Below are 26,573 nucleotides of genomic sequence, written 5' to 3'. Positions count from 1 at the left end.
TCAGTTTTAAGTTGTGTGTTCAATAAACTATTGCTTAACTGAGATCGGTGTTTGCATGGTTTGTGTGGTGATTCCTGAACCCAACAAATTTCATATGATCTATCCCAATCCCATTCATCTTCCCATCCCTTCATATCCACCCTCTGCCCTTACAACACCCCCCGCCAAAAAAACCAACCAACCAACCAACCAACCAAACAAACAAACAAAAATGCCAACTAAACAAAAACCATTCTGCCATGGAAGCTTTGGTAAGTCACGGTGTGTCCCAGAGTATACCCTTTTGCTCATACATCTTTTCCTGCAAATGTTCACTGCAGTGAGTCTGGTCTATTCAAGGCCTCTGGCTTCTGCTACACTATCCTCACCAGGACTCCTTTTGGATCTCCTGTTGTTGCCCTGTGTCATGGAGATCCTGCAGCTTTGGATAAAAGGGGTCCTGCACCAGGACCCTTTTATGGTCCAGCAGCTTACAGATGGAGTAGATCTATAAACTGCTGGTGGGCTAATTCAAAGCCCTGGGCCTGGGTGGTAGCTGAGTTGGTTAGCTTGCCAGCTGACCTGCAACCTCACCATTAGGACCAACTCTTATACTTTGCCCAAGTGAGAGGTGAAGCCAGCTCTCCAGTATTGGGACCAGCTTTCCTGCTCTCACACCCAGAGGCCAGCTCTCCCATACTACCAGAGCCAGTTTTACCATGTTGCCCAGGTAAGGTATGGGTGTTCCCCCCCAGCCCCCCCCCACCACTCCCAAGTGCTGCAGCAAGTGATGGGTGGGGCCAGTTGTCCCCAACTACCCCATGAGTATTCTGAATATTTTTAACATAAAGAAATGATAACTGTTTGAGGAGATGTATTTACCCTGACTTGAACCTTACACAATGTATACATATGTGAAGACATTATGCTAGGTGTGGTGGTGCATGCCTTTAATCCTGCACTCAGTAAGCAAAGATAGGTGGAGTTCAGTGAGGTTGAGGCCAGCCTGGTCTACAAAATGAGTTCCAGGACAGCCAGAGCTGTTACACAGAGAATCCCTGACTCAAAAGGACAAAAACAAAAACAACCAAAAACAACCAACCAAAACCAGAACATTACATTGTATCCCACAAATGTCTAATTTTGTTTTTATGTATTAGTTAAATACATTAATTAAAAGTAATAAGCCAGGTGTGGTGGTACAAGTCCCAAATACCAGAAGAAAGAGCCTGAGGCAGGAGAATCACAAGTTTCAGGTTAGCTTAGGCTATGTAGGGAAACCTTGAGTCAGAAGAGGGTGGGGACACAGTGAGCCACTTGGCTTTCTACTAATTTGATATCCACAGATTAAAAAATTGTTAAAACCTAGTATCAACAAGGATATGGAGGAAAAGTAATTTTCATATATTTATTGTGGGATGCAAACTTGTCTAGTCTGTCTAGCTAATTTTGATGATGGGACTTTATTCTATGGAAATAAAGAACTAGATCATCAAGAGGCTTACCAAATGTTACTGTACTGGTAAAAGAACATGTGAAACAACAGGGAAATGGATAGCTAGCCTAGGTACTCCAGTTCACTCTCGGATACTACACACAACATTAAAATGATACTGCAGAGCAAGATCTGCTGAGATGACCAGGATGTAATATAGAGAAGTGGATCCTATACTATGATTTCTGTCTGTTACTCCCTCCATAAATATGTGGGGTGTGTGTGTGTGTGTGTGTGTGTGTGTGTGTGTGTGTGTGTGTGTTGTGCTGGACAGCTGGCTCAGCAGTTTTGAGCAGTTGCTACTTTTGGAGAGGGCCTGGATTTGGCTCCCAGTATTTGCACTAGACAGCTTACAACCACTTGTAAGTCCAGTTCCAGGGGATCCAATGTCCTTCATGATACTGCATGTATGTTGTGCACAGGTAGACATGTAGGCACATACATACAAATATGTAAAAATAAGTTAAAAATTAGTTTTTTATATCATTCTTCCTCCATCTCATTCCTCCCTTAAAAACTCTCCCACATACTACTACTTCTTGCTCTTTCAAATTCATTGCTTTTTTTCATTAACCATTGTTACATGTATGTGTGTGTATGTGTGTGTTTGTGTGTGTGTATCTGCTAAGTCTATATATATGTTACTTCCTTGTATGTTCAGGGCTACTGATTGGTGTTGGATAACCAGTTGGTGTGTTCTTCTCTGGACAAGGCTACTTCTCCTGTTCTCTGCATTCCTTAGTTGCCTGTAAGGAACTAAGAGAGACTGTGTGGGGCTGAAGCTTCCTGGCTACCACCTCTACTCCCTGCCCCCAGTCCTGCCAATCCATCTTAGCTTGTCTGTTGTTACTTGTCCTTGTTCAGCTCATGTTCTGGCAGTCATGCTGGTGAGACTTTAGGAGACCATCTCACAGCAAACTTCCTTTTCCTCTGGCTCTTACCATCTGACCCTCCTGCTATGATCCCTTACATTTACATTAGGTGTGGGAGTTGTACTGTAATGCATTAGGTATGGGAGTTGTACAAAGTTGTACTGTAATGCATTAGTTGGGACTGGGTTCCACAACTCTGCATTTGATTGGTTGTGGTTTTACTGAAGACATCATATATTTTAGTCTGGCTCCAGAGACCCCTGAACTGGAACTGACCTGAAAGCACCCTCCCTGGGGACTAGCTTTATGGGTTCCAGAAAGCTCCTTGCAAGCTTCCAATGGAGGACAGCAACCAACAGTTGTATCCAGCTGATACCTATGAACCATGACAAAGACCTGGACAGCACAGTAACCCCAAGGCTGCAGGAGTGGCACACATCCTCTGGCAGTAACCAACAGCTTAACACCAATTGGACTTAACACCCACCCAACAATAAGAGCCATCCCTGGAACTGGAGACCTAGCCAACTACACAAGGTGAGTGAAGACATGGATTTTTAATAAGAATCTACAACTGCCGATTTATTAAACCAGCATAATCCCTAATACAATCTAAGTATGTCTACCAACAGAAAGACCAAGAATCAGACTACAAGGCTGCATGGTCTTCAGTGTACATCAGAATCTGCAAAAGGTAGGCTCTAATATAAGCGAAGGGATGCAATTACTAGAGTAAGTGAGGGCAAGCCTGCAAGAAGAGCAAGCGCCTTTCCTCTGTGTCTTTACCTAGGCCACCAACAGAAGATATGGGCTGGATTAAAGGTAGATCTTCTCACCTCAAATGGTTCAGATTAAAAGTGAGTCTTCTCATTTCAAATTATCTAATTAAAAAAAATTCCTCACAGTTGTACCCAGTCACATGGGCATTAGTTAATTCCTGATGCAGTCAATCTGTCAACCAATTACAGCCATTACACCTGGGTCCAGATGTGGTCAAGCTGACAAGTGAGTACAGCCACCACACTTGGGTCCAGATGTGGTCAAGCTGACAAGTGAGTACAGCCACCACACTTGGGTCCAGCATTTCCTCACTATACATCCTTTCCTCACCTTTGGGACGGTGATGTATATTCTGTGCCCGTGTATGTTGGAAGCATGTGGTCTGTTTTTTGCGTTTACAGGGAGTTACAGTTAAGAGTTTGCCTTGAGTCTCAGAAGAGACTTTGAAACTGTTTTGAGACTGAAAGACTATGGGGACCTTTGAAACTGGACTGAATGCATTTTGAATTATGAGACGGCTATAACTCTGTGGGAGCGAGGGAGTGAAATGCAGTGGTTGGAATGAGGATGCTCCCACGGGCTCATTTACTTGCATGTTTGGTCCCCAGCTGATGAACTGTCTGGAAGGATTAGAACGTGTGGTGTGTTGCTGGGGTGGGCTCTGAGGCTTCAAAGCCCATGCCTAGTCATTTATTTCCTTCTGCCTGTTGCTGCTTATGCATCAGGAAGTAAAGCTCTCAGATGCCATTCCTGTGCCATGCCCGTCTGCTTCTTACCGCAACGATGACAGACTAACCCTTGGAAACTAAACCAGCCCCCAGTTGAATGCTTTCTTTATGAGTGTTGCCTTGGACATGGCATCTCTTCCCAGCAATAGAACAGTGAGTGATCAAGACAATGATCATGAATTGTTTTGAGAGAGATTGAGAGACAAAGAGAGAGAGGAAAGGAGGAAGAGAGTCAAGACACAGCCAACACCGATAAAACTACTTTCATAAAAATTTCTCAAGTAAAGACAGGCCATGTATATAATTTTTTAAAAAAATGTTAGGCCACTAAAATCGTATTATTTCAGGAGCAGAGACTGAATTGTATAAAAGATACTTCTGTCCTGACTTCCCACATGTTAAGTCACAAGGAGTTGTAAATACTCACTGGAGATTTTGGCACGCACTGTCCATTGTCGTCGTAGGAATGACCTATTGGCAAGTAAATGGAGCAGAGATTTAGTGAAGGGCTAAGGGAAGTTTTTATCTTATTGTGTGTGCTCTAAGCCTGACACTTTTACAATGCAGCACCATCAATCACATCCACAGCGCTGCACAGTGCTGGAGCTCATACCCCTAGCCTCCTGCATGCTAAGCAGTGATCTGCCACCACATTCTCAGCACTCAACACTCTGTAAGTACTTCAAATAGAAACTCCCTACTCCCCCTCATTTCTAGCCCCTCACCCCCTCTTTCTATTTTATTTCTGTGGATCTTTCCTATTCTAGATTCTTCACTCAGGGAGAACCATGAGAGATTTGTCCTCTTGTGTCAGGCCATTTACTAAGCACACTGTTCTTAAGGTTTATCCATGTTGTCCCAGGTACAAAATGCCATGACTATTGATGAACAAATCATATTCCATATATTTATGGCCTACTTTAAAATGTCTACTCATCTGTTGATGAATATATGGGATATTTCTACTTTTTTTTTTAAAAAGATTTTACTTATTTATATCTAAATACACTGTAGCTTCTTCAGACACACCAGAAGAGGGCGTCAGATCTCATTATGGATGGTTGTGAGCCACCATGTGGTTGTTGGGATTTGAACTCAGGACATTCACCACTGAGCCATCTCTCCAGCCTAGGATATTTCTACTTTTGAGCAATAATGCTGCAGCAAATATTTACAAACACCTGTTTTAGTCTCTTTTTTCTACTGTAGGAGGGTATCCAGGAAGGAGATTTCTGGGTAATCTAAAAGAAGGCTTTCTTTTATTGATTTTTTATATATGAATGCACATGTGCACACATGTGTGTGGAGGCCAGAGAACAGACTAATGTCATTCCTTAGAACACATCATTCACAATTTCCTTTTCTTTCCTTCCTTTATTCCTTGTGTGTGTGTGTGTGTGTGTGTGTGTGTGTGTGTGTGTGTGTTTGTTTGTTTTCTATACACGGTCTCTTATCAGCTTGGAGCTGGAAGCATACAAGACATCACTGTGATACTATACTCTACTATGGACTCAAAAACTAACTCTCAGTGAAAAGTTTCTACCCTTTTACTAATATCCATTTGACTTTACATTATAAATAATTGAGCATATTATTTTTTCTTCAAGATATTGGGAATCCCTTGAGACTAATGACTAAATCTTGTAAATTTTGGTCTTCCTAAAATACAAAACAAAGGATTTCATCTACTAAGTGCTAAATAAATGTGTTTCCAGTTAGAACTGTTTTGAGATTATAATACAATTACATCATTTCTTCCTTCTTTTTCTTCTCTCCAGACATTTCCATATAACCTTCCAATTTTCCTCAGTTTTATGGCCTCTTTCATTAACTGCTATTGCATGCATATATATTTTGATATATACATATACATATATGTAGATATACTTTGTGTATATATGTACACATATGTATTTGTGTCTAACCACATATATACAAACACGCACACATACATGTAGCCTATTAAGCTCATGTAATGTTACATGTACATATATTTTTAGGGCTAATTGGCACTGGACAAGCAGTTGGTGTGCTCTTCCCTGGGGAGGGCCACCTCTCCCATTCCTGGCTCAGTTAATAAAGGGCTGTGATAACAGAAGGTGAACAGAATTTCAGAGGCTCTGTAGACTTCGCCTACTTGAAAGCAGCCTGCCAAGCAGACTCTCCCAGACTCAGGGAGGGCAGGGAAGTGCACATACCATAGGTCTTCCCATTGATAGAACATTTCTTGAAAATCATCACATTCTCAGTCAGGGTTCCCGTTTTGTCAGAGAACACATATTCAACTTGGCCCAGTTCTTCATTAAGAGTGGTGGTGCGAGCCTGTGCTGGCATGTTCTTTGGGGCATAAAACATTTTTCGATCCCAGTTGATGTAGTAACTGTTGCCCAGTCTTATTATTTCCACACTAAGGAGAAAGCAAGAAAAGAGGATGCTGGTCAGAACAGGACAAGCAGATATATTATTTTGGTTTGTTTCTTCTAAGTCCATGATAGATGAGGGTCTGCATGTGGATCTCCTTCTATGGGGCTTTCCCACACCAGCCAGTGCATCCTAGCTCTGACCCTGGCTACTATTATGCAAGGTTTCCCCACCTGGACTCCAATAGAACTAATGAATTTGTTCTGGGATATACTTTGCTTCCACTCATCTCCTGCAATGTGTCCAGAAAGTCAATTTAAAAGGCACCTTTGAAGGAACAGTGAACTTACAAAAGGTCAGGTTGTTGGTGTAATTAAAAAGATTATTACTGTGGCCATGTTGGAAAGAGAGAGAAACCTACAATGCTAAGATATTCTTTGCTTCAGGAAAGAGCTGTGAAAATCAGAGGCTGTTTTAGGGGTTCATCCTTGATCGCATTCTAGCCAGTGCTGGCCCGCTGTGCTCTATCTTTTCGAATGACCTCTCTCTACACCAGCAAGTCTCACGAGTATCCTCAGATCAGTTTTAAGTAAGCATGCATCCAGGCACAATCTTTTAATCCCAGCACTCAGAAGGCAGAGGCAGGTGGATCTTTGTGAGTTTGAGGCCAGCCTGGTCTATAAGAGTGAGCTCCAGGTTAGTTAGGGCTACACAGTAAGAGCCTGAGTCAAAACTTTTGAGTAAACACACAAACAATGGCTTCCATGTGGCATTTTCATGAGGTTTTGTTCTTGCGCACTGCCCCCACAAGCCTTTCCTCCCGCCCTTCCATCTTGCTAGCCTCCACACTTCCCCTGCCCGTCGTTCACATCAAATGTATAATTGTATTTCATTACCCTCTTTGTTGCCTCCTCCCCTCAAATCTCTTTCCCCCAGCAGCCACATGATGCCTCACAACCATCTATAATGAGATCTGGTTCCCTCTTCTGGTATGCAGGCAGGATGCTGTATATATAATAAATAAATCTTTAAAAAAGTAAAAGATTATCAGTACTACTTTAAAAAAAGAGGACGGGTATTGGAGAGATGGCTCGGAGGTTAAGAGCACTGACTGCTCTTCCAGAGGTCCTGAGTTCAATTCCCAGCAACCACATGGTGGCTCAAAACCATCTGTAATGGGATCTGATGCCCTCTTCTGGTGTGTCAGAAGACAGCTGCAATATATATATATATATATATATATATATATATATATATATATATATATAATAAAAATCTTTTAAAAATGTGTAAAGCTTTAAAAAAATCTCTCCCTCCCACCCAACACACAAAAAACATAGACAAATTTTAATCTAGGTTCCACATAGGAGAGAAACACACAGTGATTGTCTGGGTCTGGCTGATTTTGTGTACCTCATTGACTTCCCTAATTTTGAAAAGGCTGTCATTTCTCCAGTGTATGTTTTGAGATGTTTATTAAAGACGAGGTGGCTGTGGTTGTGTAAGACAGAATAGGTCTCTGGCTTATCGCATAGTCACCATACCTATCTTTGTGCCAGTACCAAGCCGGTTTTATTACTGCAGCTCTCTAGTATGAGATCTCGGATGTGGGGGTACCGCTAGCATTTTTCATAAGGACTGTCACTGGGATTTTGATGGAGACTGAATCTGTAAAACTGCGTTTGTTGCCATCGAGAATTTCATATTAATTCTGCCTACCTAGGAGTGTGGGAGGACTTAAGTCTTCTGCGCCCTCCCCCAGCCTTGAGCAGGCTAAACAGACCTTGAGTGCTTGACACAATCCTTTTATGACCTAGGTGGAGTGGTTCAACCTCCCTGCATTTGCAGTTTCCTACAGGAGCTCAACATAATCCAGCTAAAACAAAGGATGGGTCTGTGGGCTCTTTCTATATAAACACAATGCTGAATATTAAACTTTGAGCCTTGATCAGAACCCTTGTCTTGGCTTCATCCTTCTCTGCACCCATCCTTTTTCTTTTCCAATCCCTCTTTCAGATAACCCAGTTCATCTATGCATGGCCGCTGGACAGCTACAGGTGGCACCCGAATGAGGAGACTGAAAAAAACGGGGCAGGAGTGGGGGGATGAGGAGCAGGGATGGGGAGGAGCTGGGGGGAGGAGCCGGGGGTGGGTGGTGGGATGGACCCACTGAGAAATGCTGTCTTGGGTGGAGCTCCACAGAAAACAGAAGAAAAGTAACAGTATCCTGCATGGTAAGCAAGGAACAGCATTAATGCTAGCACTAGGTATAAAGTCTAGTTTTTGGAGGCTGTTGTTGCAGGAGGCGCATTAAAGGGATACAAGCAAGGCTGAAGCCGTGTTGACCCAATGCAGAATTCACCTAGGGGTGACAGTGCAATTTGGTCAGGGGAATTCTATATAGGCATTTGTTCGCAGCCAAGAGCTGCATCAGGTGAGAGGAAGCTGGGTTTAAAAAACAGATGTTAGAAAAATTCTTAGCTCAAGTAGATTTATGCTGTGCATGGTTCTCTGAAGTAGGAATGGTAAATATACAAAGAGAGAGAGAGAGAGAGAGAGAGAGAGAGAATAGGTTTCAGGAAAGTAGTTGTCCCTGTCTGGGACATTTTAGCAAAAGAGAAGGAAAATGGATATGTTATTGCAGAGCTCTCCTAGGGTCAGGAGGAAACCGGGAGATGTCCTGCTTCCTCTCTGGCTCCTACTGGAGATATCCTTAGTTCTGGTTATATTTGTGTCCCTTTGGGATGTCAATTCTCTCTCCTCTCTGTCTATTGTCTGTCCTTGATGCACCAATCTGTCCATGTGTGTCAACTTATGTCTATTTTAGTTTCGTTGTTTAAATGATTGTTGTTTTGTGTTTCCTGTTGAAAAGAAAAAATGGTTAAAACTTTATCTGCTGGCTATTTACCCCCTCACTTAGTTTAACTTGTTTATAAGGCAGTTTCAATTGGCCTTTGGAACCCTGAACCTGTAGTTAGAAGTCTAGCTTAGTTGGAGAAGCCAGGAGTTGATTGTCTGCAAAAGTTGTTCTGAAAGGGGCCAGCAGCTTCCCAAGTTCTATGGAAAGTAAGCTGATGGTTGTTGCTCCCAGAAAAATCTCTGCAGTTGTGTTTATTGGGTTCAGCAAGCCACAAGGTGCTTCTTTCTTGAAATTACAGCTAGAAAGATAAGAAAATTTTGTTTGGTCTAAATATAGATGTGTGTGTGGTCACTTCATTTTTGCTTATGATGGTTTTAAAGGTATAAATATGTTCTGCATATCTTGGTTATAGAGTATTGGCTTATAAGTTATTGGGTATGATTAGAAATCTGTAACATTGGTAACAGAAATTTAGCTTAAAACTGACAACTCAGGATTGGAGTCATTCTAAACAACAACACGTGGCATGAGCCAACCCAGGAAAACGGGTCTTTAAGATACTTCTAAATTGGGATAATATTTTATGTAATTCTTATCCTAGAAAGATAGGATTTAAAACAATGTCTTTTTAATGAGGTATTAAAAGTTGCACTGTCATGCATTCATATATAAGAACTGGCAGCCAAACTTGTAACATGAAAGTAATGCTCTTGGTATTGATTTTTAAACAGAACTGATTATTAACACTGTTTAAAATTGGGTTTTGTTTTCCAAAACTATGATTATGCTCTAATATTGCAAAAGAAACTTAAAAATTATAGTTAAACTGCCAGTGTTCCATTGGCTGCAGTTTGCAGTTTGATCATAGGCTCAGGATTTTTAACTCACCTATATTTGTAATTAAGAAAAAAAATCAAGCAAGTGGAGATTTAAGAAACATTTGCAATTGAGTTAATGCAAAGCTCAGAGCAGCCTCAGTAGAGGCTTGTGTGGCATTCCTTTTGTCTTTGTAATCCCGACTATCCCCTAGAAATGTGTTTATTGCCTTCTTGTTCCTTGGAGAGGAGGAGTCAGCCTCAGAACCCAAGGCACTCACAACAGGCAGCTTTTGGAGCCATGAAGCTGTTGCCAAGTGAGGGAAATCCATTTCCGAACTTATCAGAGCAGCGCTAGGAAGCGCAGGATTGGACCTCAGTTACACCACCCACGCAGTACTGACCCCAGAAATAGGGCTTCGGACGCTGCCTACAGGAGTTTTTGGGCCCTTGCCTCCAGGGACCGGGGTTACTTTTAGGCTGAGGCAGCATTATTATAAAAAGATTACAGATCTATCCAGGTGTTATAGATAATGATTATGCAGGAGAAATAAAAATTATGGCTGCCTCCCCCAGGGCATTATAACTGTATCTGCTAACAAAAGAATTGCTCAACTTATTCTAGTTCTCTTGGCATCTGCTACTCTCCAAATTAGTTAAGAATTAGAGAGGACAAGGTGGCTTTGGTTCCTCTGATGTGTACTGGGTTCAATCTATTACTAAGAAGAGATCTAACATTAAATTACTAATTGAAGAAAAAAAAGGCTTTGAAGGATTAGTAGACACTGGAGCTGATGTAATCACTCACCTCCAAGGGATTGGTTATTCCATTAATCTAAATGAAGTTCAAACTTAAAATTTATGAAAGGTTAATGAAACTAGGGACTTATAATGGCATTACAGCCTGGCTTACCTACTGTAGCTGCCATCCCAAGAAATGCATATAGAATTATTACGGATTTGGAGGATTGTTTTTATACTGTTCCTTTGCATCCTGATGATTGTAAAAGGTTTGCTTTTAGTGAGCTTGTAATATCAAAGAGCCCATGAAGTGATATCATTGGAAAGTTTTTGTTGCAGCATTTTCTCTGTCCAATCACATTAAGGCAGTGACAGGCTTGTGATTGGACAGGAATAGAGAGGTGGAGCTAGAGTTTGAGGAGGAGAAAGGTCAGAGAGCAGGAGGAGGAAGAGGATCATCATGGAGGCAGAAGAAGATAACGATTCAGGCCCAGCGTGGTTATAACAACCAAGTTAATGTTTTTAAAAGGTTAGAATAATTGGGTCAAAACATTGTCTTTATCAATACATATTACTGTATTGGCAACTTGTAAACTGTGATCTTATTATTATATAAACCTGATTAGATGATTAAGCCGTAAGAGCTATGCTTTACTGGGTACTAGACACTAGATGAATGATTGTGGGGGTGTGTAAAGTGTTGCATGTAAGCGAGATGCTGCTGCTAGGTGGAAGAAAAACACCAAGAGCCCACCGGGACATAGTGTTGTGGCCGGACGGTACAGGCACTAGAACGTGGTCCGGTGGGAAAGAGAGTTTGCGGGGTGGATTCTTTTTAATATTTCTCGCAACAAGTTTTGCCTCAAGGAATGGCTAATAGCCTTACATTATGTAAAATGTCTCTGATTCAGTACAAGAGGTTAGGACTTTGAATCCTTCAGTGTATATTATTCATTATATGGATATTTTGTTAGCTGATCCCTCTGAAGGAGTTTTAGTACAAGGCTTTGGTCTTGTACAATGAGCTTTAAAATTTTGGAGTAGTTGTTGCTCCAGAAAAGGTTCAAAGGCAGTATCTTTTTCAATATTTGGGGCCTCAGTTTTATCCTAAACAAATTCTGGCACAGAAAATTCTAGAAAGAAATTACTTCAAATTATTTTCAAAGGTTGTTAGGAGACATTAATTGGCTAAGACCTCACCTTAAGCTCACCAGAAGAGGACTCAAGTCTGTTTGATTTTCTCAAGGGGGATGCAAATCCTAATTCCCCCTGACAATTAACTGAGGGACAAAAGCTTTGCAGAAAGTAGAGGAAGCCATTAGCCAACAACAGATAGTTACATAGACTATGTCAATTGTTGTCTGTTTGTGTTATTGCTACTCATGGGCCCATAGCAGTTCTTTGGAAAAAGGGACCATTAATGTGGATTCATCTTTCTTCATCTCCAAGTAAAGCTTTAACATCCTATTACGAAGCTATTGCTATGTTAATACAGAATTGTAGGTATTATGAAAGTATTTGGGGAAAGAACTTGATGAAATGTTTACTTCTTTTTTCAAACAGCAATTAAATTGGTTATTGCAGAATACTGATATTTGACCTATTGCATGGCAAACTTTTCAGGCAAATTTGACAATTATTATCCAAAAGACAAGTCATTAGAATTTGGCTCTATATGTACTTTTGTATTTCCTGTAAATTTATGCATGTGACCAATAAAGAATGCATTTACTGTATTTATAAACAGCTCATCTAATGGGATAGAAACATGTGATTGGAACACATGTTCATTTTCTTGAGTTTCTCCTGCTTCAGCACAGGTTATTGAATTACCTGCTGTAGCCACTGTTTTTGAAATGTTGAAAAATCAAGCTTTTAATTTGTATACTGATAGCCAATATAGAGCTCATGGTTTACAATTGCTTGAAATTGTTTCCTTTATAGATACTGCTAATTCTCAAATTTTACAGTTATTTATACAAATACAGCTTAATTTAAGAAACATGTACTGTTCTTTAACTTTATAAGACATTTAAGAGCTCATACTGGATTGCCTGGACAGACCCCTTAGGGCAATGTCACAGCAGATTTGTATATCAGGCAAATTATAGGCCTTACACAGGAACAATTGGTCTTACAATCTCATTCTTTACATCATCAAAATAGTAATAGCTTGAGACCACAATTTGGTATTTCTAGAAAATATGCACATCAAATTGTAAAGAGTTGTCTTCAGCCGGGCAATGGTGGCACATGCCTTTAATCCCAGAACTTGGGAGGCAGAGGCAGGCAGATTTCTGAATTTGAGGCCAGCCTGGTCTACAGAGTGAGTTCCAGGACAGCCAGGCTATACAGAGAAACCCTATCTCAAAAAAAAAAAAAAAAAAAAAAATTAAAAAACAAAAAAACACAAAAAACAAGACTTGTCCTCAATGTCCTCAATTTCTACCTGTACTACATAATGGTGTTAATCCTCCAGGACTTATACCTAATCAATTATTGCAAATGGATGGTACTCATGAAAATTAAAATATGTACATATGATTTGATACCTATCAGGTTTTCTAGTTGTAACTGCGTTAACAGGTGAAACAACTAAAAATGTAATTAGACATTGCCTGCATTGTTTTTCTATGTTTGGTGTTCCAAATCAGATTAAAACAGATAATGGAACTGGCTATTACAGTGAAGTATTTGAGATGTTTTGTTGACAGTTTAATATTACCCATATTACTGGGATTCTTTATAATTCTCAAGAACAAGGTATTGTGGAACAGGCCCATGGAATTTTAAAATAGTATCTTCATAAAAAGAAGGGGGGTGATTATATCCCTGTACACATTATTTAAATCATGCTTTTTATTTTTAAAAATTATAAAAATTTAGATGCCAAGGAACTCTCTGCTGAGTGTCTATGGTATCCTACAACTAGGCATACTTATGAAATGGAAGGATCCACTTTCTGCCATATGGCATGATCCCAATCAGGTATTTAATATGGGGAAGAGGACATTCTTGTGGTTTTTTTTCTGTAGGATGTTGCAGGAGTGTGCTAGCTGCCAGAGTGATTGGTGAAATATGCTGACTTTTAAGCTTGCTGAGTCCCCTGTCAATAGTGACAGGAAAGCTGTTTTGGACATATATGTTCTTGACCCACCTTTGCTTGCCTATGTCCCATATTGGACAAGCTGCCTTGCTTCAAGCTTTTAGACCTTGTGGGACAGAGAACCTGGAGACTGTGGAAACTGACTTAGAAAAATTAATCAGAAGGAGAAGTTATAATGACTCTTTTCTTTCCTTTAATGTCACCAGTTTTTTTGACTCAACCATGAACTAGTCTAGAAATCAATCCAATATTGGAAAAAAGGAAATGGCAGTCTTCATTTGGAAGGCTGGTTCTGGACATTTTCAGAGACATATCTGGAAGTTAGCTACAGTTCTTTATAAAGTTACATTTGCAGTGGATAAAATTGGAAGAATCTGGATTTTGAAGCTCCTAATTTTTTATTCCTTCAAGGGAGGACTATGTACAGCCCTCCATGAAGAATGTTACTTTTACATCGATCATTCAGGAATAGTAAAGGACTCTATGGCTAAAGTTCGAGAAGGACTAGCCAAAAGGAAAAGAGAAGGACAGAACCAGGATGTTTTGAATCCTGATTCTCCACTTCCCCATGGCTTACAACTTTAATTTCTACACTGCTTGGATCATTACCTATAATTTTGTTGATTTTAACTTTTGGACCTTGTATCTTAAAACAGATTGGTTGCCTTCATACAGAATTGCTTTCAGCAAGCTCAGCTATTCACCATGGCAGCTACTCATCGCTATGAAGACATGCATTGATTGCACATTCATATGACCTTCATGGCTTTGGTCTGAATGGGAAAGAGTATGCTACAGAAGGTCAGTAGTCAGACATGGATATGAGTGTTCTTGAGTTCCTATTGACCTAAGACAGAGACATACATCAATGCCATGTTTGTCCTCCATGACAGGTAAGAAGGAGCAATATAGACACTGACCTAAGACAGGCACGGTCCCCTGGCCACTCTTTACCCTAGATGGGATTATGGAAAACAAGTGAATCTTGTGCCCTCCCTACCCCCCATCAAAAGAAATAAAAAAGGGGAATTTGTGCCCTTCCCCCAGCCTTGAGTAGGCTAAACAAACCTTGAGTGCATGCCACAGTGGTTTTATGACTTAGGTATAGTCATCAGGCCTTGCACATTTGCAATTTCCTACAGGAGCTTTGAGGAATAGACTGCCTGCTGAGCTTGCTTTGCAACGTAATCCAGCTGAAACAAAGGACGGATCTGTGGGTTCTTCCTTTATAAACGCAGTGCCAAATATTAAATTTTGAGCCTCGATCAGAACCTATGTCTTGGCTTCATCCTTCTCTCATACCCTGTCCCTTTTCTTTTCCAGCCTCTCTTTCAGGTAACCTAGTTCATCTATAGCCGCTGGGTGGCTACAGTCTTCTAGTGTCTTTTTCTGTTTCATTTACTCAGTGTTTAAGTGTTTTCATTGTAGAAGTCTTTCCTCCTTGTAGGCACTTTGTTTTTGGAGCTCCTGTGAATGAGAACTCCTTCCTCCAATTCTTGAAAACACCATTATCTATAGAGAAAAGCTACTAATTGTTCTGTGTGTTGTGTGTCCTGTTTTTTTTTTTTTCTTTTTGGTTTTTCAAGATAGGGTTTCTCTGTGTAGCCCTGGCTGTCCTGTGTCCTGGTATTTTAATAAGCGTACTGTTTTTCTTTTTCTAAATTAGATGTAGGACTTCTCTGATGTAGTCTTTAGTGTCATTTAAGTGTATGATCTTGTCATCTGCAAAGAAGGATCATCTAACTTTTTTTCTTTTATTTCTCTTTCCTGTCTCATTGCTGTAGCTTAGACATCAAACACTATATTGCTTAAGAGTGAAGGACCAGGGTGATAGTTTAATGATAAGACATTTGCTCTGCAATCAAAAGAACAACTGGAGCTGAGGGCTTTGGGGACCTGCCTGCATTTCAGTATTGAATGATGAAGACAGGTGATACCCAGAGCAAGCAAGCTACCTGGACTAGCCTGTGCCAGTGATTTCTGTGTTCCACTGAGGTAGTTCAACAAGAGATCCATCTCAATGAATAAGCTAGAGAGTAACTGAAGAAGACTCCTAGCACTTACATTTTGGTTTCCACACACATGTGCACATATATGCTTAAGTACCCTACCACATACATGCAGAGACATATATACACATGCATGCATACCATATACACATGCAAAAAAAAAAAAACAGTGAAGAGAGCAGGTGTCCTTGTTTCAGTCTAAATCTCAGAGGAAATGCTGTCAGTATAAAATTTACTATCATTTTAAAAGACTATAGGTTTGTCACATACACCTTTTATCATGCTATTTTCCTTCTTTCCCATTTTTTTCAGGGTTTTTCTCATGAAGGCATGTTAAATAGTCTCAATTTTTCCCTCTTTTTTTCAGTGATTAATAGAAGATTTATTTATGTAAGAATACAGCAGACTTAATAGGAAAGGTTAAATGTTCAGGCCAATTTTTCTTCCTGGATAAGTCTTTCCTTTCTTTCCCTATCTACTTTGAAAATGTAACACCAGATGATGAGGGGCCCATTTCCTAACCCAGCTCCTAATAGCAAGTTCTTGGGAGTGGGTCTGAAGTTAGGAGAACTATTTACTGATCTTGCTTCATGCCAGTTAATCATAGCACGATTTTTGGTGTCCTCTCAGTGTGTGGGGTCACTGTACTAAAGTGGACACTTGGCTGGGTCACAGGGACTACAAGGGTGGCTAAGGGCACAGGTTTCTACTTGGGAAGCAGCATCCTGGCTCCCAGGTATAAACTGCATCTCCAGTCTTCTCTGCAGCTACTGAGATGATCGTGTGATTTCTGTCAAGTCTGTCTATGCTGTGTTACATTTATTGATCTTTGTATATTGAGCCAACCATGCATTCCAACTTGGTCATGATGTCTCCTTCTCCTCTTTTCCACTTCTTTGTCTGCTTTTTGCTGTAGTTTATCTTTAGATCATTCTAAAAAAAAAAGTTGTGTGGCTTTTAAAATTTCTATAGTATATTAGTGTTTTACCTGCACATACATATGTGCACCATATGTGTGCCTGGTGCCCCTCAGTGGCCAGAGGAGGGTACCATATCCTCTGAAACCGGAAATACAAATCTTTGTGAGCTACCGTGAAGGTGCCAGAAACTGAACCTAGGTCATCTACAAGAGCAACAAGTGCGTAACCACTGAGCCAGCTCTCCAGCTCCCACTTTCAGGTCTTTTGAAAAGTACTTAGAGCTAGAGACATTATGTCATGTACAATATGGGTTTATTATTATAATCTATTATATTGTTTAATATGTAAACAATATATCATATAATTAGTATGTCACTTATTACATCTACATTACATGATTAATATTATATAGTTGCATCTAATTATATTAATAATGCACATTATTTCTTAGATATTGGTTAGTTCATTATTGCTTATAAGATAAAATCCAAACTCTTTTGCTTGTATTTTATGTTCTTTTGGATCTGATACTTTGGTCTAATCTGAGAAAACTTCCACACCTTATATCTGAAAAACTGCCCACCGCAGTATTGTTCATTCACTTGCTTTTCAAATACAGTCTGAGGATTACCTTTCCTGCAAAGTGTCCTAAGCGTCCCGGGGCAGAGCCCATCTGTCTCCTTACAGCATTTATAATACGCATGCACACTTTGATTATAGGATGTTTGTACTGTACCATAATTCTTTATTGATTTCTACAGCCCAAAACAAATATCTCTAGAGAAAGCGATGCTTTATCACTCAGGTTTTTTATCCCTAGTACCTAGTAAAGGATGTGTTGCATACTAGGTTGTCATTTACTAAATAAGGCAACCCTGTTATGGAGAATGCTTTCAGGGTTGGGATATCAGAAGTCAGGCTTCAGGAGCCTTGGAAAGGAGCGACACAGACAGACAGACAGACAGACACATACAACACACTGGTTCTTTAAAAGACAGATAAAATTAACAAGCCCACACTAATCAAAGGAAAGAAAAAAAACCTCAAATTAGTAAAATTAGAGACAAAACAAAGACTGTTAAAACACACTCCAGCGAAAGCCAGAAACCACTGTAAATGTAGAAAAACTCTGAAAACAATAATAAAATAAAAGTTATAAATTTTTTAAAAAACACTGTAAACATAGAAAAACTCTGAAAACAATAATAAAAGTTATGAATTTTTTAAAAAGAGAAAACAAATATATAAACATATATTTGGAACTCAACTTAGATCATAAAGCATATACCTTCTGTTTTACTTTTATGAACTGGTACCATGACCAGGCAAAAGAGAGCATTAAATCGGGGCTGGCTTTCAGTTTCAGAGGGTTAGTCCATTATCATCATTGCGGGGAGCATGGCAGCAGGCAGGCAGACATGGCCCTGGAGCTGAGAGTTTTACATCCTGATCCACAAGCAACAGGGAGAGAAAGAGACATTGGGTCTGGCCTGGGCTTTTGAAACCTCAAAGCCCCCCACCCCCCAGTGACACACTTCTTCTAACAGGGCCACGCTTACTCCAATAGGACCACACCTCCTAGTCCTATTAAGCACTCAAATTAATGAGCCTGTAGGCAGCATTCTCATTCAAACTACCACACCTATTTTCCATTCTTCTTGTTTTAATGGAAAAATGTATTCTGAGTTCTGTATAACATGTGTGAGTGAATGTTTAGTACCTATCTCATTGGTACAAAAAAGCTATATGGCACAGTTAAGCAACAAGCTTGTGTTTCATTTACTAATTGTTTCATGTGTTTGCATGACTTTTTTTTTTAAAGATTTATTTATTATTATAAATGAGCACACTGTAGCTGTCTTCAGACCACCAGAAGAGGGCGTCAGATTTCATTATGGGTGGTTGTGAGCCACCATGTGGTTGCTGGGATTTGAACTCACAACCTTCAGAAGAGCAGTCAGTGCTCTTACCCCATCTGAGTCATCTCACCAGCCCCTTGCGTGTCTTATATAGTCACAGGTTAAGGAGACGGACAATTATCCCTTTATATAAATCACATAATATCTAGCACAGTGTTCTAGACATGAAAGACATTTATACAGCTTCTAGTTATTCCTCAGAGTGTTTTACACACCAAGCCTGTGAAAAGAAAAGAGTTAAAGCATACATAGTAAGCTCTGGTGGAATGGTGGAGCATGCCTGTAACCCCAGTACTGATGCTGAGGCAGGGGGATCTGAAGTTTGAAGTCAGCTTGGGCTTCATAGCAAGCTCTTGTCTTTACAAAGGAAGAGAGCACATAGCGGTGCTTTCTAGAATACTCTGGTTGATTATTAGAGCAGGAGGAGTAAGGTCATGCCCTCCCCCGTACAGAGATGGTCCAAGATGCCCACCTGACATAGAGGGAAATGGGTACCATGGTGTTGAGCACTATGAAGTAGGACCAGAAAACGAGGGTAGAACTCATAACGGACGAGGTGATGTAATGCTCCCATGGGAGAAATGCCTGGAAGTAGTAGCCCCTGCTGCTCTCCCAGATGCCATGTCCAATCGACAGCAGGAAACACATTCCGCCCAAAATCATGAAAACCTGCATAGAAAACAAAACAGAACAGCAGATCTGAATACTTCGTCATCCTTCCTCTTCAGGCTTAGTCGATGTGTGTGTGTGTGTGTGTGTGCGCATGTGTGCGTGCGTGCGTGCGTGTGTGTGTGTGTGTGTGTGTGTGTGTGTGACACTAGAGTGGTTCACAGGGCACAGACAGGCTAGCTTAATACTGATGAAAACTTGTGACAGATGAAAATCTTGATATTCAGAGTGAGACACTGTTCTACCTCAAGTCACTTAGATACTGAATAGGAGAGGCAGGTTCCAAAACAGAGCTAGAGTACAAGTTCCTAATCCCTGCAGCACGGCTGTGGGGGAAGGGGGGCTGCCACACAATAAGTTGTGTGGCTTTGGTGCAGCTGGGGGAGGATGCTGGGGAAAGGGATATCAGATATTGAGGTAAGGAAGATGGCAGTGGTGGACAGTTCAGCATGTGGTGAGGGCAGAAGGGAGGCCACGGGCCCACTGAACCCTCAGCTCCTCAAGAGCAGTGGCTGGGAAGAGCCGGGTGCTGCGTACTGACTTGATTCCTTCAGGTTTATACCAGGTGGGTGGTTCAGCTGTGCATGGCGAGTGGGAATGCCACTTCTAGTTTATTGCTCTCATGGTGATTGGACTAATTTATATTCCTACCAATAGAGCATATGATTTCTTTTTTTTTTTTCCTGTGTGCCTGCTATTTTCTGTTTTCACAATGATAGCCATTCTGATTGAGGTGAAAAGAAATCTCGGTGTGGCCCCCTGAACCATTGACATAATTTGACTTACACTTCCATGAAGGCCAAAGATACATAAAGGTACTTCTTCACTTCGTTTAAAAATTGTTATTTTATGCATAAAGGGTATTTTGCTTCTACATATGTACGTGTTCTATGTCTGGAACCAGCAAAAGCCAGAAGAGGTCTTTGGATCCCCTGAGACTGAAGTCACATGGTTGCGAGCTGCTATGTGGGTGCTGGGAACTGAACCTGGGTCCTCTGGAAGAGCAGCCAGTGCTCTTAGACACTGAGCCAGGTCTCCAGAGTCTAAACTCTGTATTTATATCTCATTATTTATCTGATGATTGGATTAGAGGTTACACATAGTTTCCCGACAGACTGCTGTTGATATGAGCCTGCTGCTGGGGCTGAGGCAGTCAAATGCTATTGATCCTGAGATTCTGCTCCTTTGTGTGTGGCCTTCTTGCCTGCCCAGCTTTCCTCTTACATAGTTTTCCTCCTTTCCTATAGTCTGGTCCTTTTAAAACATGGTCTTGCTCTGCAGCTCTGCTGGCCTGGAATTCACTATGAGTCCAGGCTGTTCCCAGCTCATGATCTTTGGCTACAAACTTTTTAATTTCATAATTCCTTCACATGAAGAAGATATGCAATCTTTTAATACTAGATGTATTATTTATACACTTTAAAGTTTTCATATATGTACGAGCTGTGTGTTGAACGTGTTTCCCTGCCTCTGCCCTCCCTTTCTCACCTCTCTCCTCTTATTTGTCACCTTTATTCTTCTAAACAGTTTCATTACCTTTTTTTGAAAAAGCTTTATTTGTGTGTGTGTGTATGTGTGTGTGTGTGTATGTGTGTATATCTGTATGTCTGGGTGTGCGTGCACACACATTCATGTACCTGTGGAGGCTGAATCAAATTCCCTGAGGCTGGAGAGTTCCAGGCGGTTGTCTGCTGCCTGGTGTGAGTGCTGGGAACGAGGAAAGCGGCACGTGCTCCTAACCGCTGAGCCACCTCTCCAGCCCCCACATCTACTTTTATTTTTATTTATTTTTTTATATACATACATGCTGTATTAGTTACAGTTTCCATTGCTGTAAAGAGACATGACCAAGGCAACTCTTATAACAGACAGCATTTAATTGGGGCTGGCTTACTGGTTCAGAGGTTCAGTCTACTGTCATCAAGGCAGGAAGCATGGCAGCATCCAGGCAGACATGGCACTGGAGAAGCTGAGGGTTCTACGTCTTGTTCCAAAGGCAAACAGGATAAGACTGGCAAAGCCCACCCCTACAGTGAGTGACACACTTCCTCCAACAAGGCCACTCCTCCTAATAGTGCCACTCCCTGTGGGCCAAGCATTCAAACACTTGAGTCTATGGGGCCAAACCTATTCAAACTACCACACATGCCAATCTGCAATCTTTACACAGGACTTGATGTGCATTTTACTTTTTCTCTTCCCAGGAATATAAAGTATAATCAAAAGAACCTTGAGGCTGAGAAGCTTTAGCTGGATGGGACTATTTCTTAAATACATATATATTTAAATACATATGCATTTTAAATACAGATGTGTATATGTCAATGTTAATGTGTGTGCACATGCAATTTACACATGTGTTTACTTGTGTGTATAGGCCAGAGAATGTCATCCTTAGGAATGCCATCCACCTCCTTTGAGATCAGATCTCTCACTGGCTTGGAGTTCCCTAGTTAGACGAGCTTGGTTGGCCAGCAAGTCCCAGAGATCCTTCTGCCTCCAAGTACACCGTCACATCTGTTATTTTTTCACACCTCTTATTGGTATATGAGTTATAGGGCTCAAAGTCAGGTCTCCATTTTCAAGGCAAGCAATCTCCATAGTCCCAGATGTAACCGTCAAGTAAAACGTACAATGACTAGTGGCTGTTGATATGGATGCCTTCCCCTCAATGGACTTGTGCACTTTAGAACTGGAACCATCTTACATACTTTATGAGTCTCACAGGATCTGGCACTTTGGATACACAATGGATTCTCCGTGTACTTGCCTCTTGGGGAGACAAAACACTTGAAAGAAGTAACTTAAGGAAGGGCTTATTCTGACAGTTTAGGAATGCAGTCAGTCCATCATGGGTGGGGAAGGCCTATGGTGAGTAGTTCCGTGGTAGTAGAACTATACGTTAGGTTACTCACATTGTGGCAGGCCAGGAAACCGAGGCTGGAGCCAGACGTGGAGCTGGGCTAGAACCCATAGGGAGTGAGTCTGCCTCTAAGCAGAGCCGCCTGGTAAAGCTTCCACAGTGTTCCCAGAGTCAGCAGCAGGGCATGAGGAGCTCACATACATGAGCCTTCAGGGGACATTTTACACATAAACCATGACATGCAATGACACGATCTGATGAGTCACAGACTCACCTTGGTCATTTTTTCCCCTGTGGAATTTTCTTTAAAGATTTATGTATTATTATACATAAGTACACTGTAGCTGTCTTCAGAAGCCCCAGAAGAGGCTTCAGATCTCATTACAGGTGGTTGTGAGCCACCATGTGGTTGCTGGGATTTGAACTCAGGACCTTTGGAAGAGCAGTCAGTACTCTTACCGGCTGAGTCATCTCACCAGCCCACCTGTGGAATTTTTATAATATTTACCAGTATTATGTTTCAATTAATGTATTTCTTGATTTTTCATTGTTTATAGGTATACCCAACTGTGTAGAGCCGAGCCCTGAGCGAGCAGCCTCGTAAACAAAACCCTAATTTGGCTAAGCTTGTTGCTATTGGTTGCTTCTACATCTGGTGATCTATCTGCTTTTGCTACATGGCCCATTGGGATTGGCTAAGCTTGGGAGTACTCAACAGCCAAGGGTGGGCCAGGAGGCGGAGCTTAAGTAAGCTCCAGAGAGGCAGGAGGCAGAAGGTATAAGATTAGAGCAGGAGGAGAAGAAGACATTAAGATTAGAGCAGGAGGAGAAGCAGGAAGGAGAGAGCAGGAGGGAGAAGCATTGTTAAAAGTTTCCTGGAATAAACTGCAAAAGGAAGAGCTCATGTAGTTGCGTCTTTCTTGCTGGACGAGGAGGACCCCGACACCCAACCTGTAATTAATAATGTGAAAATATTCTAATGTTTCAATTAATGTATTTCTTGATTTTTCATTGTTTATAGGTATAACAAACCTGTAAAATACTCTAAAAGTTAAAAAATCCCATTACAGATGTCAGGTACCAACTGTTCTCTTTCAGACAGAAATACAAACTGTTCAATGGATCTAGGCTGATAGGAGAAATCCTGTTTTGATGATGTCCTTTGATGAAGTGAGTTAGCTTACTGGGTGATGTGACCTGCTCCTGATGCTGTTGGAAGCCTCTGCTTACATCACTTTCCTTAACTGCTGATGGCGATAATCTGTGTACTGGCTGGTTTTGTGTGTCAACTTGACACAGGCTGGAGTTATCACAGAGAAGGGAGCTTCAGTTGGGAAAGTGCCTCCATGAGATCCAGCTGTGGGGCATTTTATCAATTAGTGATCAAGGGGGTAGGGCCCCTTGTGGGTGGTGCCATCCCTGGGCTGGAAGTCTTGGGCTCTATAAGAGAGCAGGCTGAGCAAGCCAGGGGAAGCAAGCCAGTAAGAAACATCTCTCCGTGGCCTCTGCATCAGCTCCTGCTTCCTGACCTGCTTGAGTTCCAGTCCTGACTTCCTCTGGTGATCAACAGCAGTGTGGAAGTAAGCCAAATAAACCCTTTCCTCCCCAATTTGCTTCATGGTCATGATGTTTGTGCAGGAATAGATACCCTGACTAATACAATCTGGTTTGTTTGTTTGTTTGTTTTGTTTTGTTTTTAAATCAGGATATGGAACTCTGCTTACTGGGAAGTCTCAGCACTAAACAGTGGAAAAATAGATAGTGGATGCTTGATGCTGCTCATGAGGCTCACAGCCTCCCTAGTTTTTCAGTCCATATGTACTCTATCTAAAAAGGACTTGGAAAAGGAACTGCAATTTTATGACTTTTCTAATTTCCACTTTTTCGCAGTGCTGGTGATCTGAGCCTTGAACATTCTATGTGAGTACTGTACCAACTGAGCTCTAGCCCAGACCTAAAGATACTTCTCATAAGAAAAGAGAAAGGACGGTTTATAACTTAGACATTGATGAGAAGTACATGGAAGGAAAAGGCATTTAAAGATGTTTTCAGATACTAACACAAGGGAATGAAAAGGTAAGGAATTAAGTGTAGATATTACCAGAATGGCTCAGTCATGCACAGAAGTTATTTGAATAATGAAGTTAATTTCCATCCAACAAGAATAAAAGTAATCTGTGTCAGCCAGAATGGACATAAATTGTGACTAGTCTTCAATTTAAGCTTTTATTATCAAGTGAACATTATATACTATAGTGCTTTTTAGATTTAGATTTTCTATGTTTCATTATATAAAAACTTTAACACACAAAATAATACATTTCACTGTGGCATGTCCATACATGTGCATCATTATACCTTGTTCAAGTCTGCTTCCTTTCTCACACTCCCTACCCCATCCTCCCTGCCCTCTTCTCTTCTGCCTGGTTCCCTCCCTTCTCTTTCTCTCCCTCTCTTAAGGGCTAAAGAGATGTCTCAGTGGCTAAGAGAACTTGTTGCTCCCCTAGAGGACCCAGGTTCCATCCCAACATCCACACGATGGCTTACAATGGCTGTAAGTCCTGTTGCAGGAAATCTGATGCTGTCTTCAGAGCTCCAAGGGTATACATGTGGGCAGATACTCATGCACATAAAATTAAAAGAAAATCTAAAGAAAAAATAACTTTAAGAAAGAGATTCTACCAGGAAACCTCTATAGATGATAAACACGCTCAGCAAAGTAGCAGAATACAAAATTAATACACAAAAATCAATAGCCTCCCTACATATAAATGACAAACATATTAAGAAATCAGGGGAACTAGCTGGGCAGTGGTGGTGCATGCCTTTAATCCCAGCACTTGGGAGGCAGAGGCAGGTCGATTTCTGAGTTTGAGGCCAGCCTGGTCTACAGAGTGAGTTCCAGGACAACCAGGGCTATACAGAGAAACCCTGTCTTGAAAAAACAAAAGCAAAAACAAAAAAAAAAAGAAAGAAATCAGGGAACTAGTACCTTTTACAATAGCCTCAAAAAATATCCTGGGATAACTCTAAACAAGCAAGTGAAAAACTCAAGTAATGGAAACTTTAAGACATTGAAGATATCAAAAGATGGAAAGATCTCCCATGCTCGTAAATGGGTAGAGGTTGTAGAAACCTAGTGCAGTGGAGACTTCCTGGAATCTATGAGAATATAACTCTTATAGTCAGGCCAGGCTTCCAGTCATGGGACTGGGTTACATTCGCTTGAGCTGTTGGCCGAGGATGTCTCATGGAGACCCCTAAACAACCCAGGCTGATGCCAGGACAGAAGGCCATTCTCTGAAAACCAGCAGTGGGTCCTCACTGCTGAGGACAACTTCTACATAGCTCACCGAATGTAGAAAGGTCAAGCTGGTGCAGCCTTGGAGCCTTTACCCCTATGTTCTGGTCTCTTTGGTACAAGAAAGTTCTCTGAAGAAAGAGACACCTGGACACAAACTCAGCCACAAAACCCTCCACCTACAATCTGTCACCTGCAAGATGTGCTAGGGCAATGGTGAGGTAGAACTTGTGGGAGAGGCCAACCAATGTCTGGTTTAACTTGAGGCCCATACCAAAAGAGGGAGCCCATCCCCTCTACTTCCTGGAGGGCCAGGAACCAGAGACTGGATATCCCAGAGACCTAGGGTAGAACCAAACATGAGTGGCAAAAGTGGGGGGCATGGGAACACCCTCATGGAGACAGGGAGACAGGGAGGAGGTATGGGATGTGGAACAGTAGGAGGGTGGACTGGAAGGGGAATAAAATCTGGAGTGTAAAAAAAAAGATTAAATAAGAAGAAGGAATATATACAAACAAACAAATGAAATGATTCTTAATGATATTCTACTATACTCATAGATTGGTACCTTGTTCAGTTATCATCAGAGTAGTTTCTCTGGCAGCAAATAGGGAATGGATACAGAGACCCACAGCCAGACATTGTGTAGAAAGAGAGTCTAAATTGGAGGTCTCCATCAGATCCCTTCTCTTGGAGATCAGTGAACCCCACAGAAGAGGGGCAGAAAGGCTGCAGGAGTCAAAGGGGATGAAGGTCTGTAGTGGGGATTTCTGCCTACACAGCTTTGAGCTCCCACTGAGTCAAGACACACACGTCATACACACGCAAGCGCACACGCCCTCACGCGTGAACACACACACACACACACACACACACATTAGCTCATTTTGAACCTGACTCAGTGGCTGGGCTCTTCTCTGCCTCCTGAGGCTAGCATGCCCTTCCCTTTATTCCTAGCTCAATACCTCTAAATCGTCCCTCAACTAAGTTGCCCAGTTACCTTCTGTGAAGCCCATTGGTCGTGCTGCCCAGGACACTTTTGGGCTGCCCTCCCGTAGGCCATTTTCCCATTCTGCCTACATTTTAGAAAACTAATAGAAGAGAAAGTGGGGAAGAACCTCGAGCAAATAGGCACAGGGGAAAATTTCCTGAAG

At 41.3% G+C, this 26,573-nt stretch overlaps 1 protein-coding gene across 5 annotated transcripts in view; it reads right to left on the bottom strand.

Moving 5' to 3' along the window:
• LOC116095888 (phospholipid-transporting ATPase FetA) overlaps nt 1-26,573 on the bottom strand; it is a 124,651-nt gene that overhangs the window by 30,532 nt on the left and 67,546 nt on the right. For all 5 annotated transcript variants that reach the window (XM_031377183.1, XM_031377185.1, XM_031377184.1 and 2 more), the window contains 3 exons: nt 19,058-19,254; nt 6,053-6,261; nt 4,282-4,325 (listed from right to left, as the gene is read on the bottom strand). In XM_031377183.1, coding sequence (XP_031233043.1) covers nt 4,282-4,325; nt 6,053-6,261; nt 19,058-19,254 — 450 coding nt within the window. The remainder of the gene's footprint in view (nt 1-4,281; nt 4,326-6,052; nt 6,262-19,057; nt 19,255-26,573) is intronic.

Source organism: Mastomys coucha, unplaced genomic scaffold (genome assembly GCF_008632895.1).
Source record: "Mastomys coucha isolate ucsf_1 unplaced genomic scaffold, UCSF_Mcou_1 pScaffold18, whole genome shotgun sequence".
Taxonomy (NCBI): domain Eukaryota; kingdom Metazoa; phylum Chordata; class Mammalia; order Rodentia; family Muridae; genus Mastomys; species Mastomys coucha.
The sequence above is the reverse complement of the archived record's forward strand: the minus strand, read 5'-3'. Positions and strand labels throughout refer to the sequence as shown.